Source organism: Ornithorhynchus anatinus, chromosome 2 (assembly GCF_004115215.2).
Source record: "Ornithorhynchus anatinus isolate Pmale09 chromosome 2, mOrnAna1.pri.v4, whole genome shotgun sequence".
Lineage (NCBI taxonomy): Eukaryota > Metazoa > Chordata > Mammalia > Monotremata > Ornithorhynchidae > Ornithorhynchus > Ornithorhynchus anatinus.
The window spans coordinates 132,962,116-132,980,637 of record NC_041729.1 but is presented as its reverse complement, the minus strand read 5'-3'; the positions used below and the strand labels follow the sequence as shown (position 1 = coordinate 132,980,637).

At 44.5% G+C, this 18,522-nt stretch overlaps 1 protein-coding gene across 10 annotated transcripts in view; it reads right to left on the bottom strand.

Moving 5' to 3' along the window:
- LMO7 (LIM domain 7) overlaps positions 1–18,522 on the bottom strand; it is a 288,480-nt gene that overhangs the window by 200,087 nt on the left and 69,871 nt on the right. For all 10 annotated transcript variants that reach the window (XM_029052751.2, XM_029052769.2, XM_029052791.2 and 7 more), the window contains exon 3: positions 7,499–7,569. In XM_029052751.2, coding sequence (XP_028908584.1) covers positions 7,499–7,569 — 71 coding nt within the window. The remainder of the gene's footprint in view (positions 1–7,498; positions 7,570–18,522) is intronic.

The window sequence follows — 18,522 nt, the reverse complement described above, 5'->3', positions numbered from 1 at the left end:
CACAGTAGGTGAACACGGACAGTGCGAGTTTTCCTTACCATTGGCTTTAAAGCGTTCGGTCAGCTAGTCCTCTCCTACCTTACCTCCCTTTCCTTCTACACCACATACCACACAGTAATGGCTCAATAAATATGACGAATGAACCACACACCGTTCGTCTATACCAACCTACTGATTATACTTCTATCTCATCTATCTTGCTGTTGACCTCTAGCCAACATTTCGCCTCCGACCTGGAACTCCCTCCCCCTTTATATCCAACAGATTGACACTCTCCCCACCTTTGAAGTCTTATTAAAGTCCCATCTCCTCCAAGAGGTCTTCCCCAACTAAGCCCTCACTGTTCCATTATTCCTTCTCCCTTCTGTGTGATCTATGCATATGGATCTGTACCCTTTATGCCCATTCATTCATTCATTCAATAGTATTTATTGAGCGCTTACTATGTGCAGAGCACTGTACTAAACTCTTGGGATGAACAAGTCGGCAACAGATAGAGACAGTCCCTGCCGTTTGACGGGCTTACAGTCTAATCGGGGGAGACAGGCAGACAAAAACAATGGCAATAAACAGCGTCAAGGGGAAGAACATCTCGTAAAAACAATGGCGACTAAATAGAATCGAGGCGAAGTACATCTCATTAACAAAATAAATAGGGTGATGAAAATATATACAGTTGAGCAGACGAGTACAGTGCTGAGGGGAGGGGAAGGGAGAGGGGGAGGAGCAGAGGGAGATGGGGGGAAAAGAGGGTAAGCTGCGGAGAGGTGAAGGGGGGGTGGCAGAGGGAGTAGAGGGAGAAGAGGAGCTCAGTCTGGGAAGGCCTCTTGGAGGAAGTGAGTTTTAAGTAGGGTTTTGAAGAGGGAAAGAGAATCAGTTTGGCGGAGGTGAGGAGGGAGGGCGTTCCGGGACCGCGGGAGGACGTGACCCGGGGGTCGACGGCGGGATGGGCGAGACCGAGGGACGGTGAGGAGGTGGGCAGCAGAGGAGCGGAGCATGCGGGGTGGGCGGTAGAAAGAGAGAAGGGAGGAGAGGTAGGAAGGGGCAAGGTGATGGAGAGCCTCGAAGCCTAGAGTGAGGAGTTTTTGTTTGGAGCGGAGGTCGATAGGCAACCACTGGAGTTGTTTAAGAAGGGGAGTGACATTCCCAGATCATTTCTGCAGGAAGATGAGCCGGGCAGCGGAGTGAAGAATAGACCGGAGCGGGGCGAGAGAGGAGGAAGGGAGGTCAGAGAGAAGGCTGACACAGTAGTCTAGCCGGGATATAACGAGAGCCCGTAATAGTAAGGTAGCCGTTTGGGTGGAGAGGAAAGGGCGGATCTTGGCGATATTGTAGAGGTGAAACCGGCAGGTCTTGGTAACGGATAGGATGTGTGGGGTGAACGAGAGAGACGAGTCAAGGATGACACAGAGATTGCGGGCCTGAGAGACGGGAAGGATGGTCGTGCCATCCACGGTGATAGAGAAGTCTGGGAGAGGACCGGGTTTGGGAGGGAAGATGAGGAGCTCAGTCTTGCTCATGTTGAGTTTTAGGTGGTGGGCCGACATCCAGGTGGAGACGTCCCGGAGGCAGGAGGAGATGCGAGCCTGAAGGGAGGGGGAGAGGACAAGGGCGGAGATGTAGATCTGCGTGTCATCTGCGTAGAGATGGTAGTCTGTATTCACCCCACCCTTAGGCCCACAGCACTTACGTAAACATTAATAATGTGTTCTGGTGGACAGGGAATAGTCTACCAACTTTGTATTGTATTCCAACAAGCCCTTAAAACAGTGCTCTGCACACAGTAAGTGTTGCATAAATACGATTGATTGGGTTGATAGATGGGACTCTTAGGAAGACTTTAAATGTGGAGAGTTGTACTCTGGTGGATTTGGGGAAGGAGTTTTTGTTTTGTTTTTGTAATTAAGTGCTTACTATGTGCCAGGCATTTTACTAAGTGCTGGGGTAGAAACAAGCCAGTTGGAAACAGTCCATGTCCCACATAGGGCACAAGGTCTTGATCCCCATTTTACAAATAAGGTCACTGAGGCACGAAGTTAAGTGACTTATCCAAGGTCACACAGCAGACAAGTGGCAGAGTTCAGGAAGAGAACCTAAGTCCTTTTGACTCTTAGGCCTGTACTCTATTCACTAGGCCATGCTCCTTCTCAGTTCCTGGCTGGGGAAACAACACGGGTGAAGGGATAGAGGTGGGAGAGGCAAGGGTGAGGTACATTAGAATGGTAATTTAGGAGAGTGAGCTGGATGGGAAACGGGTGAAGAAACTAGATAGGTAAGATGGGATAAGTTGGTGGAGAATGTTGAAGTTGAGCCGGAAAAATTTTTGCTTGATATGAGGGAAGTGAAGAGAGAGTGGAGAATTTTAATGTTGGCAAAGAATCAATCAATCAATGGTATTTATTGAGCACTTACTATGTGCAGAGCACCTTACTAAGCGCTTGGGAGAGTACATTATAACAATATATAACAATAACTATAACACATACCCTGCTCACAGCGATCTTACAGTCTAGAGGGGGAGAAGACATTAACATATACAAATTACAGATACGTACATAAGTGTTGTGCGGCTGGGAGGGGAGATGAATAAAGGGAGCAAGTCAGGGTGATGCAGAAGGGAGTGGGAGAAGAGCACTGTACTAAGCACTTAGGAGAGTATGATACAAGACTAGCAGACATGTCCCCTGCCCATAATGAGCTTACAGTTTAGAGGGATGTGTTCAGTGATATCCCCAGAAGATGTAGCATTAGGTAGTATATTTATTCAATCATACTTAATTGAGCACTTACTGCATGCAGAGCACTGTACTAGGCACTTGGGAGAGTACAATAAAATAAGCAGACACATTCCCTCCCCACAGTGAGCCTAGAAGAAGGAGGAAGTAACTAAAGACATGGACACTAGTGAAGGAGCTGATGCAAAAGCCTATCAATCGCAGGTATTTACTGAGTACGTGTGAAGAGCACTGTACTAAATGCTTGGGGGAGTACAGTGCAACAGAGTTGGTAGACACATTCCCTGCCCAGTAGGAGTTTACTTCTAGAAAGGGAGACCGATATTGAAATATGTAGATAAATGTTATGAGCCTGAGTATGAGGTGAATAAAGGGTAATAATAACAATAATTATAATTAAGGTAAGGTATGTGTAAAGCTATGTGCCAAGCACTGTTCTTAGCACCGAAGTAGATAGAAGGTAATCAGGTCGGTCACAGTCCCTGACCCAAATGGGGCTCACACTCTTATCCCCACTTTACAGATGAGGTAACTGAGGCACAGAGAAGTGAAGTGATTGCCCAAGGTCACATAACAGACATTTTGGCAGAATCAGGAATAGAACCCAGGCCCTTCTGACTCCCAGGTCTGTGCTTTATTCACTTAGCCACACTAATTAGACTGTGAGCCCCAGTGGGACAGGGACTGTATTCAACCTGATTATCTTGCATCTACCCCAGCACTTAGTACAGTGGTTGGCACATAGAAAGTGCTTAATAAGTACCATCAGCATTAAAGACTGAAATAAAGAATTATTCAAGCATCTCACTTCTCTATAGCATCCCTGAGAGCACCAAATGGCCCCAGGATTCCTAGCAGACTTCTGCTTGTGCTCTGTCAGAAACATATTTTATCGTTTGCCTTTGCCATCTCTTGCAAGATATTCTTCAAACTTCTCTGCAACCTACCTCATTTCCTGTTTCTACCTAAGATATATCATTTTCTGAACATTCTGTTCTCCTCACTTAAATAAACTTACCATTTTTAGAAGATGGCAATTTTGCTCTATATACCCTCTTTTGCTCATGGAATTAGTCATATTGGGATTGTTTGTTGCCTGTTTTGTTTTGTTTTTCAATTCTGCTGCACACATTTGACCTCATTCTCTACTGACAGATGGTGGTTTTGAACAGTGTCCAGGATTCTGGAAGATTATTTGGTTTTTGATCTATACTTAACTTTTTCCCTCAGGACCACATTATATCCCAATTATCTTTTCTAAAGTGCAATATATTTGCCATTTCTTTTTTTTTTTGACCTCTCCTCTCCACAAGAATTTTAAATTTCACTGTGTTGTGATGATAGATGGGATTTTTAAGAAAACTTTAAAGGTGGAGAGAATGGAGAACCCAGGTCCTCTGACTCCCAGGCCCTTGCTCTATCCACTGCATCATGCTCCTTCCCAGAGAAGCATTTAACAAATAAATGAATACCACCATCTACGTTGGGCAAAGCTTAGCATTTGTTAATGTTAAGCATTTGTACGACTCGGGACAAATCGTTCTCTTTCTCATGCTCTGACTTTGGGACATTGGTTTCTTAGCTTTAAGACACATCAGCCAGCAAATAAACCTTGCAGAAGCCCCTCTATGACAACTGCTTATCCTATCTGAATGTAAGGAATCACCTCTGGACAGGGAGTTCTTCACCACTCCGTCTCATTAAAATTGAAACCTTTAAGTCTCCCCTTGCTCCTCTCCAGTTCCTTCTCCTCCTGCCCCTTCTTCGACTCTCTGATGTGTCCCAGTAGGATTTCAAAAGGAAATCTCCCATCTCATCTCAAAATCTAGCCCCTCACCCATGCTTCTGATCCCATCTCTTCACATCTTATCAAAACAATTGCCCTCTCTCTTCTTTCCTCCTTGACCAACATCTTCAACTGCTCATTTTCCAGTGGCTCTTTCCACACTGCTTTCAAGCATGCCCATGTAACCCCATCCTAAACAAAAGTCTCCCCTGACTTCACAGACAGATTCCTTTGGTCATCATCCCATCTTCCTCCTCTAAAAACGTGTTGAGAAAGTTGTTACAACTGCTGCCTCCCAATTCTCTTCTTGATCCCTTCCAATTCAGCTTCCATCCCCTTTACTCAACAGAAACAGCCCTTTTTACAGTTACCAATGACCAAATCCAATTGCCTCTACACAATCCTAATCCTCCTAGACCTCTCAGCTGCCTTTGCCATGTGGCTCATCCCCCTCTTAGAAACATTACCTAACTTTGGCTTCACAAATTGTCCTCTTCTAGTCCCCCTCCTATTTCTCTGGCTTCTCATTCACAGTTTCTTCCATAGGCTCCTCCTCTGCCACCCACCCTCTAACTATGGGGATGCCTCAAGACTCAGTTCTGGATCCCCTTCTATAAACACTCCTTTGGAGAACTCATTCTCTCCCATGGCTTTAATTACCATCTCTACATGAACGATTCACCAATCTACCTCTCCAGCCCTGACCTCTCTCTTTCTCTGTGGTCTCAAGTTTTCCTGTCTTCAGGTCATCCCTACTTGGATGTCATGATGGCTCCTCAAACTAAACATGTCTAAGTCAGAACTCCTCACCTTCCCAACCCAAACCTTGTCCTCCCCTTGACAATCCTATGGGTATGCAACAGGGAGGTGCAATTTGTGTAAGAGGAGTTTGATTGGGTTACAGGTGTGCCTAGGCTCCCTATCTGATCCACCTCCATGGAGATGAAGAGGTTGGATTACAACCTACTTATCAGCCACATCCCCCTGTGACATTGACATCTGCCCATCACTCTGATGCCAGATTGGAGCCCTCCCACCATTCCACTCTTTATTTATATTCCATATATATTCCACTCCAAACGCACCATCCCTGGAGCCAGTCAGATGATAAATAAAAAATAAACTGTGGTATTTGTAAAGTGCTTACTATGTACCAGCCACTGTACTAAGCACTGGAATGACTACAAGCAAATTGGGTTGGACACAGAGTCTATCTCACAGTCTCAATCCCCATTTTACAGATGTAGTAACAGGCATAGAGAAGTGAAGTGACTTGCCCAAGGTCACAAAGCAGACAAGTGGTGGAGCCAGGTTTAGAACCCATGACTTTCTGACTCCCAGGCCTATATTCTATCCACTCTGCCACAAAATTTGCAGACACCTCAGGTCCCCAGCAGGGGAGAATGTGTGCCAGAGATTAGAATTTTGTTTTGTTTTAAATGGTATTTGTTAAGACCTTACTGTGGTCAAACACTTTTTTAAGCACTGGGGTAAGTACATGTTAATTAGGCTGCCCAGAGTTCCTGTCCAGCATGGGGCTCACAGTTTAAGTAGGAAGGAGAACTGGTACGTAATCCTCAGTTTACAGTTAAGGAAACTGAGGCAAAGAGAAATGAAATGACTTGACCAAGGCCACATGGCAAGCAATCGACAGAGCCGCCATTAGAACTCAGATCACCTGACTCCCAGGGCCATGCTCTCTCCACAGTAGTAATAATAATTGTATTTGTTAAGCACTTACTATGTGCCAGGCATTGTAGGGTAATTACAAATTAACAGGGTTGGACACCGTCCCTTTCCCATATAGTGCTTACCATCTTAATCCCCATTGTACAGATGGGAAACTAAGGTACAGAGAAGTGAAGCGATTTGCCCAATAGGTGGCAGATAGAAATTTGGACTCAGATCCTCTGACTCCTAAACCCATGCTCTTTCCACTAGGCCATGCTGCTTCTCTGCTTCTCCTTTCCAAAGGGTGGGGCAGTGCCTGGAGCAAAATGGGATGTCTTGCTTCCGGCTCTGGGGAGGGGGCGGGAGTAGAGGATGGGGGGAGAGAAGAGGATCACTGACCCCGCTCAGGACTTCATCCAGGGCCACTCCAGAGATCAACTCCACCATCAGGGACATGGGCCACCCCCAAGGCCCTCCTCCCCATCGATCCTCCACAGCCCCTGATGTGAATTGGACTTGCCGGGAATTGGACAGCTATTATATATAGAATTATTATACTCTCCCAAGCGCTTAGTACAATGCCCAGCACATAGTAAGCACTAAAATACCATTGATGATGAATTATGCTCTTCGACCATTTTCGATTTAGGAATAGGAAGCTGCTATCCTTTTGATCTCTCTGAAGCAAGAGTCAGTCAATCATCAGTGGGTTGTTTTTGTTTTTTTTTTTTTAATGGAGTTCCCTCTGTGTGCTGAGCATTGTCCCAAGCACTAAAGAGGATAGCTTCAAATTGTCAATTTTTTTTCCAGATCTGTTCACTCTCCTGCCTGAACTTGACTTCCATTTCAAGCCAACTTTAGCTTCTACAATAGAGTTGTTACTACATTGTGAGAAAATGGGAGAAAAAAAATCCATTAGAATGCTTTCATTTTAACAGAAAAAGATGTCTTTGATGAACCTTACTTTAATGATAACTATTCAGGCAGTCACTGTGGAACCATGAGCAAGTCACGACTGCTTTGTGCCTCATCTCTTTCTATGGAATGAGGAGAGTGATATCAGCCTTTGAATATGCTTTGTTTACTTCTTCAGAAGTAGACTCCTATTTAGTCCTTCAAAAAAAAATGAATCATGAATCACTTCAATATAGGGGTTAAACTTCAATGTTATCGCATAAGAAATATGTTGAGAAACCTTTGTATTGTGAACATACTTCTCATGTCATTCCTCTTGACAACTAAGGAAAAAAGGAGGGAGAAAATTCAAGCTTTTCTATCATTATCATCATATTCATTTAATACTTACTCACACAACAGGATACCGCTTTCTAGAGATGCTCGAAAATCCTGGGTTCCAAAATTCTTCTCAGTAACTGCCTGGAAGAAGGATTTCAGTGTTAATGCTGTTGTTCTTGCCTTTTCCCCTTCCACTTTCCTCTTTAACCCGGTACCATCCAATTAGCAGAATTAACAGGTCTGAATTAACAGACCTCCCTAATAGTTTAGATTGCTATGACTTTCTGGTGAGTCATCAAAAGAATAATATGGAAATGTAAGACTAAAAAATAGGTAGCAAATACAGCAATGATTTACTGAGCAACTAAGAGACTTTTGGACTGTGAATCCCATTTGGGACAGGGACTGTGTCTGACTGGTTTGACTTTTATTTACCCCAGCACTTAGAACAGTACTCGACACAGAGTAAGCACTTGAAAACCATAAGAAAGTGGTAATATATACTCATACAAATATACAGATGCAAACACGCATACAACCACAGAAGCATATTATATATATATATATATAAATTCACCTATAGGTGCTGATACACATATACACATATAAATTAAACAGTGATATTTACAGGATGCAGAGCACCATTTAATCAGCTATATTTACAGTATGCAGAGCACCATCCTAAGAGCTTAGAAGAATGATAATAATTATAATAATAACAGTAATGGTGTTTGGGAGAATAATAATAATAATAGTAATAAGAATGATTACAGTGCTTGTTAAGCATCTACTACATGTATGTATTGTACTAAGTGCTGGGGTAGAAACAAGATATAATAATGATAATAATGTTGGTATTTGTTAAGCACTTACTATGTGCAGAGCACTGTTCTAAGCGCTGGAGTAGATACATGGCAATCAGGTTGTCCCATGTGAGGCTCACAGTTAATCCCCATTTTACAGATGAGGTCACTAAGGTACAGAGAAGTGAAGTGACTTAATGTTGGTATTTGTTAAGCACTTACTATGTGCAGAGCACTGTTCTAAGGGCTGGGGTAGATTTACAGGATAATCAGGTTGTCCCACGTGAGGCTCACAGTCTTAATCCCCATTTTACAGATGAGGTAACTGAGGCATAGAGAAGTTAAGTGACTTGCCCACATTCACACAGCTGACAAGTGGCAGAGCTGGTATTCGAACCCATGACCTCTGACTCCCAAGCCTGTGCTCCTTCCACTGAGTCACGCTGCTTGCCCACAGTCACACAGCTGACAAGTGGCAGAGCCGGGATTCAAACCCATGACCTCTAACTTAGGTTGCTTAGGTTGGGCACAGTCCCTGCTTCACATAGACTCAAGATTAAGTAGAAGGGAGTAGGATAGAATCCTCATTTTTGCAGAGCAGTGTGGCTTAGTGGAAAGAGCCCAGGCTTGGGAGTCAGAGGTCGTGGGTTCCAATCCTAGCTCCGCCACTTATCAGCTGTGTGACTTTTTGCAAGTCACTTAACTTCTCTGTGCCTCAGTTACCTCATCTGTAAAACGGGGATTAAAACTTTGAGCCCCACATGGGACAACCTGATTACCCTGTATCTACCCCAGTGCTTAGAACAGTGCTCGGCACATAGTAAAGCGCTTAACAAATACCACCATTATTATTATTGTGAGGAAGCTGAGGCCCAGAGGAATTAAATGACTTGCCCAAAGTCACACAGCAGATAAGTTGCAGAGTTGGGATTAGAACCTAGGTCCCTATCCAGGTCCACGCTTTTTGCACTAGGCCATGTTGCCTCTCGATTACAATACAAAAGAGAAGGCATACACAATCTTCATTCATTCATTCAATAGTATTTATTGAGTGCTTACTATGTGCTTGGAATGTACAAATCGGCAACTAAGCGCTTGGAATGTACAAATCGGCAACAGATAGAGACAGTCCCTGCCCTTTGACAGGGTTACAGTCTAATCGGGGGAGAGAGACAAGAACAATAGCAATAAATAGAATCAAGGGGAAGAACATCTCATTAAAACAATAGCAGATAAATAGAATCAAGGTGATGTACATCTCATTAACAAAATAAATAGGGTAATGAAGATATATACAGTTGAGCGGATAAGTACAGGGCTGAGGGGATGGGAAGGGAGACGGGGAGGAGCAGAGGGAAAGAGGGGAGAAGAGGGTTTAGCTGCAGAGAGGCAAAGAGGTGGGGGGGTAGAGGGAGCAGAGGGAAAAGGGGAGCTCAGTCTGGGAAGGCCTCTTGGAGGAGGTGAGCTTTAAGTAAGGTTTTGAAGAGGGGAAGAGGATTAGTTTGGCGGAGGTGAGGAGGGAGGGCATTCCAGGACCGCGGGAGAACGTGGCCCAGGGGTCGACGGCGGGATAGGCAAGAACGGGGGACGGTGAGGAGGTGGGCGGCAGAGGAGCGGAGCGAGCAGTGGAAAGAGATATCCTGCCCACTTGGAGTTTACAGACAAGAAAGGAAGGCAAACATTAGAATGAATTAAGGTGGTTATGTACATGAGTGCCATGGGGCTGAAGAAGGGGAGAATACCGTAGTGCTGAAGGGAAACAGGTCTGGGAGATCAAGACATATCCTACTGAGAGTGGGATACTCCACTTCTCGACCACTAAACAAAATTCCCGTACAAGAAGATGGCTCAGGATCACAAGATTTGAGTCTTTGATCAGGCAGGAATGGATGCCTGGGGAGCCCTTATTGCCTTCCATGCCCACTTCCCTCACAAGATGTTTCAGAAGTTTAACTCCCTCCTCAAAACTGCTGGGCCCCCACCTTCTCATCTCTTGCCCTTAATGACCTGGCCAAGTACTTTGAGGAAATTAAAACCATCAGGCATGATCTCTATAAATTCTCCCCTGCCCTTCTCCCATTTCTCCCTCCTCCTGTCCCCTCTACTACTCTACAACTCTCCCATCTTTCCCAGCAGTGTCTCAAGAGATCTCCTTCCTCCTCTCAGAATCCACTCATCCACCTGCACATCCGATCTCTTCCCTTCATACCTTATCAAAACGCTTGCTCCCTTTCTTCTTCCCTCCCTGAACACCAACTTCAATTATTCACTCTCCAGTGGCTTTTTCCCCACTGCCTAACATCCTCATGTCTCCCCCATCTTAAACAAAAAACCCTCCTTTGACTCTACTGCTCCCTCTACTTAGCACAGAATGCTTCTCCAAACTCCTTGACCAAGTTGTCTACACCGATGACCTCCAGTTCCTGTCCTCCAAGTCTCTCCTTGATCCCTTCCAATCTGCATTCATTCATTTGTATTTCTTGAGTGCTTACTATGTGCAGAGCACTGTACTCAGCACTTGGAAAGTACAATTCGGCAACAGATAGACACAATCCCTACCCAACAACGGGCTTACAGTCTAGTCAACACTGTCGACCACCCCCTTCTCAAGGAAACGTTATCCATCCTTGATAGTAAGCGCTTAACAAATACCAACATTATTATTATTATTATGCCACTGACACGGTCTTCTCCTTGTTTTCCTCCTATCTCTCTGATATCTCTCCTCTGCAATCTTCTATTTCCTCCTGCCTTCAGGACATCTCTACTTGGATGTCCCACAGACACTTCAAACTTAATATGTCTAAAATAGAACTCATCTTCCCACCCAAACCCTGTCCTTTCTCTGACTTGCCCATAACAGTAGACAACACCACCATCCTCCCTGTCTCACAAGCCCAGAACCTTGGCATTATCCTCAACTCATCTCTCATTCAAACCACATATTTCATCTTTCACCAAGTCCTGCCATTTCAACCTTCACAACAATGCTAAAAATCCACCCTTTCCTCTCCATCCAAACTGCTATAATGTTACCCCAAGCACTTATCCTTTCCTGTCTTGATTACCTCATTAGCCTCCTTGTTGGCCTTCTTGCCTCCTGTCTTTCCCTACTTCATTTTGCTGCCTGGATCACTCTACAAAACCATTCAGTTCATGTTTCCCCACTCCTCAAGAACCTCCAGTGGTGACCATCCTCTGCCACACTGAGCAGAAACACAGTCTTTCCCATAGTCTTTAAATTACTCTATCACCTCACCGCTCCCCCACACACACCTAACCTCCCCAATTTCCTATTACAACCCAGCTCTAATGCCAACCTTCTCACTGTACCTGATCTCATCTATCTCATCTACCTCACCACAGACTTCTTACCCACGTCCTGTCTCTGAGTTGGAACACCCTCCCTCGTCATATGCAACAGATGATCACTCTCTCCACCTTGCATATACAACAGATGATCACTCTCTCCACATTTCATATGCAACAGATCATCACTCTCTCCACCTTCAAAGCCTTATTAAAAGCATGTCTCCAAAAGGCTTTCCCCAAATAAGCCCTCACTTCCTCTTCTCCCATTCCCTTCTGTGTCACCCTTGGACCCTTTATTCATCCCCCCCTCAGTCCCACAACACATCTGTACGTATCCATAATTTATTGATTTGCATTGATACGCACTACATAGATATTCCTCTCTAGATGGTAAACCCATTGCTATATTGTACTCTCACAAGTGCTGAGTAGAGTGCTCTGTACACAGTAAGCACTCAATATGATTGAATGAACCCTATCTAAGGGTGTACTGTTTACAATGGTTGGAGAAGAGGCTAGAAAAAATGTTCCAAGCAGGAAATGCCTCAACAAACTAAAAGTCATCCCATGAGAGGGCTGTACTTGGTGAAGTTTGTCTTGCTGTGCAATGATTAAGAGAAAAACCAATGAATAGACAGAAAACAATCACAGCAACCTGAAGGATGAAAACAAGCACCCAGTGGCCTAGTAGATGAAGCATAGAAGTCAGAAGGACCTGGGTTCTAATCCCAGCTCCGCCACTTGTCTGCTGTGTGACCTTGGGCAAGTCACTTCATTTATCTGTGCCTCAGTTACCCCATCTGTAAAAGGGAGACTAAGATTGTGAGTCCCAGAGAAGTAGCGTGGAGTAATGGTTAGAGCACAGACCTGGGAGTCAGAAGGTCATGGGTTCTAATCCTGGTTCTGCACTTGACTGCTGTGTGACCTTGGGCAAGTCACTTAACTTCCCTGTGCCTCAGTTACCTCATCTGTAAAATGACGATCGAGACTGTGAGCCCCATGTGGGACAGGGACTGTGTCCAACCCATTTTGCTTGTATCCATCCCGGCGCTTAGAACAGTGCCTGGCATGTAGAAAGCGCTTAATACCATAATTGTTATATGGACTGTGTCCAACCTGATTAGTTTATATCTACCCCTGCAGTTAGTACAGGGCCTGGTACATAGCGCTTAACAAATGTCATTAAATTTTAAAAAAATTAATAAAACTGATGCCATTATAAAAAAAGCAATCATCTCCAAATCAGTCAATCATATTTATTGAGCACTTACTATATGCAGAGCATAGAACTAAGTGCTTGAGAGGGTACAATACCCAGAGTTAGGCTCTCCCTGCCCATAACAATGCAGGTCAGTTTAGCTCCCAGGGACAGGTGCTGGGTATCAATGCAGGTGTTAACTATCAGTTTGAACAATTATGCACAGCAGCTCACTTTTTTAAAAAATACAGAGTCTGGTGCTACCAAAAAGTTGGGCACTAAACAATTTTCTTGTCCTGAGTCCTATACAGTAAAATAGTTTTGAGGAGTAGTGCTGATGCACAACATTTTATACTGCACTTTAATTGGCAACGAAAAGAGACAGGGAGTTCACCATAAAGCAGAAAATCTCCATGGGTGTTACAGAAGTGTGAATGGCACATTGCAATCCCTTAATCCCATGCCAAATCATTTAGGATCTCATTATAAACCAAAGAGCAGAAGAGTCATCATTTTTCCTGAATTTCTCCTAGGTGTGACACCAATTTTCTTAGAAGAGCTACCTGTTGAAGAACCTTGAACAAAAACAGCATGTGCTCTGGCAGCTTATTAAGCAGCTATGATTGAAAGGAAAAAAGATCGGAAACATGAGAGGCAACATTGCCTAGTAGAAAGATCATGGGTCTGGGAGGCAGGAGTCCTAATCCTGGCTTTGCCACTTGCCTGCTGTGTGACCTGGGACGTCACTTCATTTTGCTATGCCTCTGCTTCATCTGCAAAATGGAGATTCCATAGCTGCTCTCCCTTTTAATAATGGTACTTGTTAAGCGCTTACCATGTGCCAAGCACTGTTCTAAGCATTGAAGTAGACACGAGTTAATCAAGTTGCACACTGTCGCTGTCCCACATGGGACTCACAGTCTTAGAAAGAGGAAGAAGGTTTTAATCCCCATATTGCAGATGGGGTAACTGAGGTAAGTGAGGTAAGTGACCTGACCCAGGTCACAGTGGACATATGGCAGATTCAGGATTAGAATCCAGGTCCTCTGACTCCCAAGTCCATGTTCTTTCCACTAAGCCATGCTGCTTCTCTCAGAGTGTTTCTCGTGTGACACAGATTACGTCCTACCTGATTATCTCACATCTACCCCAGCATTTAATATTCATTCGATTGTATTTATTGAGTGCTTACTGTGTGCAGAGCACTGTACTAAGCACTCGGGAGAGTACAACAATAAACAGACATTCCCTGCCCACAAGGAGCTTACAGTCTAATATAGTGCTTGGCACATAGTGAGTACTTAAATACCACAGTTATTGTTATGTGAGAAAGAGTTCCTTTACCATAGGCAGGAAGTGGCCGGGACCAGAGCTAGGGCTATTTCCAGGACTGGAAGGAGTAGTGTGGGAGGAAAGGGCTGAGCAGGGGCTTCTGCCAAGTTAGCCATTAGCCTGATTGAGGAAGTCAAAACTTTATGGAGCCTCTCTCCATCCAAGAGTGGGGCTGCCATCCCTCGACCTGGACCAGAGTGGTTTCTGGGGGCATCAGGAGCAGCATGGAGCTTCATTCAGTCATTCAACAGTATTTATTGAGCGCTTACTATGTGCAGAGCACTGTACTAAGTGCTTAGAATCTACAAGTCGGCAACAGATAGAGACAGTCCCTGCCCTTTGACGGGCTTACAGTCTAATCGGGGGAGACGGGCAGACAAGAACAATGGCAATAAATAGAGTCAAGGGGAAGAACATCTCATAAAAACAATGGCAAATAAATAGAATCAAGGTAATGTACATCTCATTAAACAAACAAAATAAATAGGGTGATGAAGATATATACAGTTGAGCGGACGAGTACAGTGCTGAGGGGGTGGGACAGGAGGGGGGAGGAGCAGAGGGAAATGGGGGGAAAAGAGGGTTAAGATGCGGAGAGGTGAAGTGGGGGCGGTAGAGGGAGTAGTGGGAGAAGGGGAGCTCAGTCTGGGAAGGTCTCTTGGAGGAGGTGAGCTTTAAGTAGGGATTTGAAGAGGGGAAGAGAATTAGATTGTTGGAGGTGAGGAGAGAGGGCGTTCCAGGACCGCGGGAGGATGTGGCCCAGGGGTCGACGGCAGGATAGGCGAGACCGAGGGATGGTGAGGAGGTGGGCGGCGGAGGAGCGGACCGTGCGAGGTGGGCAGTAGAAAGAGAGAAGGGAGGAGAGGTAGGAAGGGGCAAGGTGATGGAGAGCCTTGAAGCCTAGAGTGAGGAGTTTTTGTTTGGAGCAGAGGTTTATAGGCAACCACTGGATGTGTTTAAGAAGGGGAGTGACATGCCCAGAACGTTTCTGCAGGAAGCTTCTCTGAACCCCAGTGAAGTTCTGGGGAGTTGCTTGGCCACCTCACTGTCAACCACTCCATGCAAGAACCCTCATTCCTACCAGATAGAAACTGCTGCTGCAGATGCACAAGAGGTCCTATCCTAGAGGCTGGAGGGGAAGCTCGTTATGGGCACGGTATGTGTCTGTTTATTGTTACATTGTACACTCTTAGGCACCTAGTATAGTGCCCTGCACACAATAAGCACTCAATAAATACCACTGACTGACCTGCAGCCCTCTGCCCCACTAGCCCTCCAACTCTGGACTCCAGGCTTGGCTGCCTACCTCCCCTAGGCCCAAGAGGCAACTGCCCCTAAAAGGAACTTAAAAAATAGGCTGGAGCTGTTTCTAGGCATGGGGCCATTGTGATACAGAGGTGAGAGCCAGAAAGCAGATAATTCACATATCTAAAATCTCAAATATCCACAATTCTTGATCCAGTGGTAAGGTGCAAGAATAAATCTGTAAAATAGCACTCATGATGCTTGGCTATAAAACAATCTGTATTTACAAATACAAAGATAGTACTTCAGAATCCATAAACACTATATAAACACTAAAGACTCTTGGTATCTATAATAATAATAATTATGGTATTTCAGTGCTTATTATATGCCAACCACTGTTATAAGCGTTGGGGTAGATATAACGTATTCAGGTTGTCCCACGTGAGGCTCACAGTCTTCATCCCCATTTTACAGATGAGGTAACTGAGGCACAGAGAAGTGAAGTGGCTTGTCCAAGGTCACACAGCAGACAAGTGGCAGAGCTGGGATTAGAACCCACATCCTCTGACTTCCAAGCCTATGCTCTTGACACTAAACCACGCTTCTTCATCTATTTATCTAACCCATATCTGATCGACCTAAAATCTAGGAATATCTAAAATTGGCATGAGATGAATCCCAACTGTGGGCTTTTGGTGATGTTTATATAAATTGTATTAATTATAAGAATTAGGTGAGGAAGGGTGAAGGGCCAAAAATAATTTTTAGTTGTAGTGATGATAATAATGGCATTCGTTAAGGGTTTACTATGCGCCAAGCATCATACTAAGCACTGGGGTAGATAGAAGATAATAATAATAATAATGTTGGTATTTGTTAAGCGCTTACTATGTGCCAAGCACTGTTCAAAGCACTGGGGGAGATACAAGGTAATCAGTTCATCCCAGCTGGGGCTCACAGTCTTAATCCCCATTTTACAGATGAGGTAACTGAGGCACAAAGAAGTTATGTGGCTTGCCCAAGGTCACACAACTGACAAGTGGCAGAGCTGGGATTAGAACCACCACCTCTGACTCCTAAGCCCGTGCTCTTTCCACTGAGCCATGCTGCTTCTCAAGATAATTAGATCAGACACAGTCTCTACCTTAAATGGAGCTTAGAGCTTAAGTTATATGGTATTTCACCCACCTTTAACAGATGTTTAACCCCTTGAAACAGAAACTAGCTCAAGGTCCCCCAGCATCCAAAATGGAAGAGCCAGGATTAGAAACCAGGTCCTCTAACTCCCAGGCCCATGCTTTTTCCACCAGGTCATGCTGCTTCTCTAAAAATTATGCTGAAGAGTTAGAAAATGCATTCCATCATGTCCCAGGTAGCATTTAACTTCCTTTAATGTAAATGAAGAGTTTTAAGAAGTATATTTCAAAAAGAGAAGCAGTTTAGACTTCCCCATCTTCCCCATTTAAATAGACTACTATACATTTCAGGAACTACTCTCAAATACTATTGACTGATTCAGTTTACTTTCACAACTTCCTAGTCATCACCATTAGGTGGTGAGAATGAAAACTCAATTATCCTTACCTGACAAACTCTGGTGAAAAGCAATTTTAAAAGTAATTGTGTAATATCACATTGTTGTGTTGGAATGGACTGTGGGGAGATTATACCGAAGGAAAGGGTGACCTCCCAGGTTTCTCTCTGCTTGCTCTGTTCAGCAAGAGTCATGTCTGCCACCCCTGCAGACGGCTAGGGTGAGTGAGGAGGGATAATAATAATAATTACGGCATTTGTTAAGCATTTAACTATGTGCCAGGCACTGTACTAAGCGCTGGGGTGGATACAAGCAGATCGGGTTGGACACAGTCCCTGTCCCACATGGGGCTCAGAGTCTCAATCCCCATTTTACTAATGAGGTAACTGAGGCCCAGAGACATGAAGTGACTTGCCCAGGTCACAAAGCAGAGGAGTGGCAGAGCTGGGATTAGAACACAGGTCCTTCTGACTCCCAGGTCTGCGCTCTATCCATTAGGCCTCACTGCTTGTAATGCCATCTGTTGCCTGGAAGGCTAAAGGTCTTGAAGACTTCCCCTTTCCACATACTGTTCACAAACTCCATTTCACATCATAGTTTTGAATTATCTATGTTACTTATTGGTGCTTTGGTTCTTCATATCTTCCCACTTAGAATGTAAACCTCACAGGGGGTCAGCAACGTCCCTGATCTTATTATCCTGTATTTACCCCAGCACTTAGGACGGTACTCAGCTCTGAACAAAAATTATAAATAACATCCTTTAATCGAGAAGGGAAACTAGGCTGTGATATCATGGAAATTATTTACACAAAGGAGTGCCTTCTGTGAAGCGAAAACTGTGCCTGGCACTGCAAACAAAAGACACAATAGCACAACAAAGGAGTAGGTGGGAGAGAGAAGAGGAGAGAGAGGGCGAGGGAAAAGAGAGGGAGGGAGAGAGAGTTGGCCCATACTTGGGGTGGGGGATAAAAGCAGGCCTGTCGGTCGCACCCTGGTCCTTTCACATACAACCCCCACCAAATTTCTGTCCATGAGGTAACGGAGGCATAAAATGACTGCCTTGAGGTCACCCTAGGCAATATCAGAATGCTTGACACTGATATAAAGGATTTTCTTCTAGACTTCTCAGATTCAGTGAGGTGTGGAAGATACAATTCCAAGATAGGAGGAAGAGGTAGAATGGATCACTGCCTGGCATTGGCCAAGGGAGAAATCAAGAGATCCGGTTAAGAGGGAAAATTTTAAGAGATTTGTAAAGTGAAGGTGGGGTGTGGATGCGCTTTCGCAAAGCAATCAGCCTTATTTGCCTTTACCTGGGCTCAGAAAACTGGGTGGCACGGAGTTTCAATGTTTGCTCATTTGTATGAATCACTCATTTCACGAATGTATCACACCTTTGAATAACTCAATAATGAATTAGGTTTCAAAACATGCAATACTCTGTGACTCATTACATCTTAATTTTAGGTCTTAATCCTCCTCTTTGTGGGCCAATGCTTATTTTTTAACCTCTCTCCAGAATGGCCACATTTATTTTTGGTGGTTTTTAACCATTCCTTTGTAAAGACTTTTTTGGCCTTTGGTTTCTAATTAGCAAACTCCAAAAGCACTTTGGCAAATGATGAGGGGGTGTATCCAAATATATTGTCAGTTTACAGAAGGCA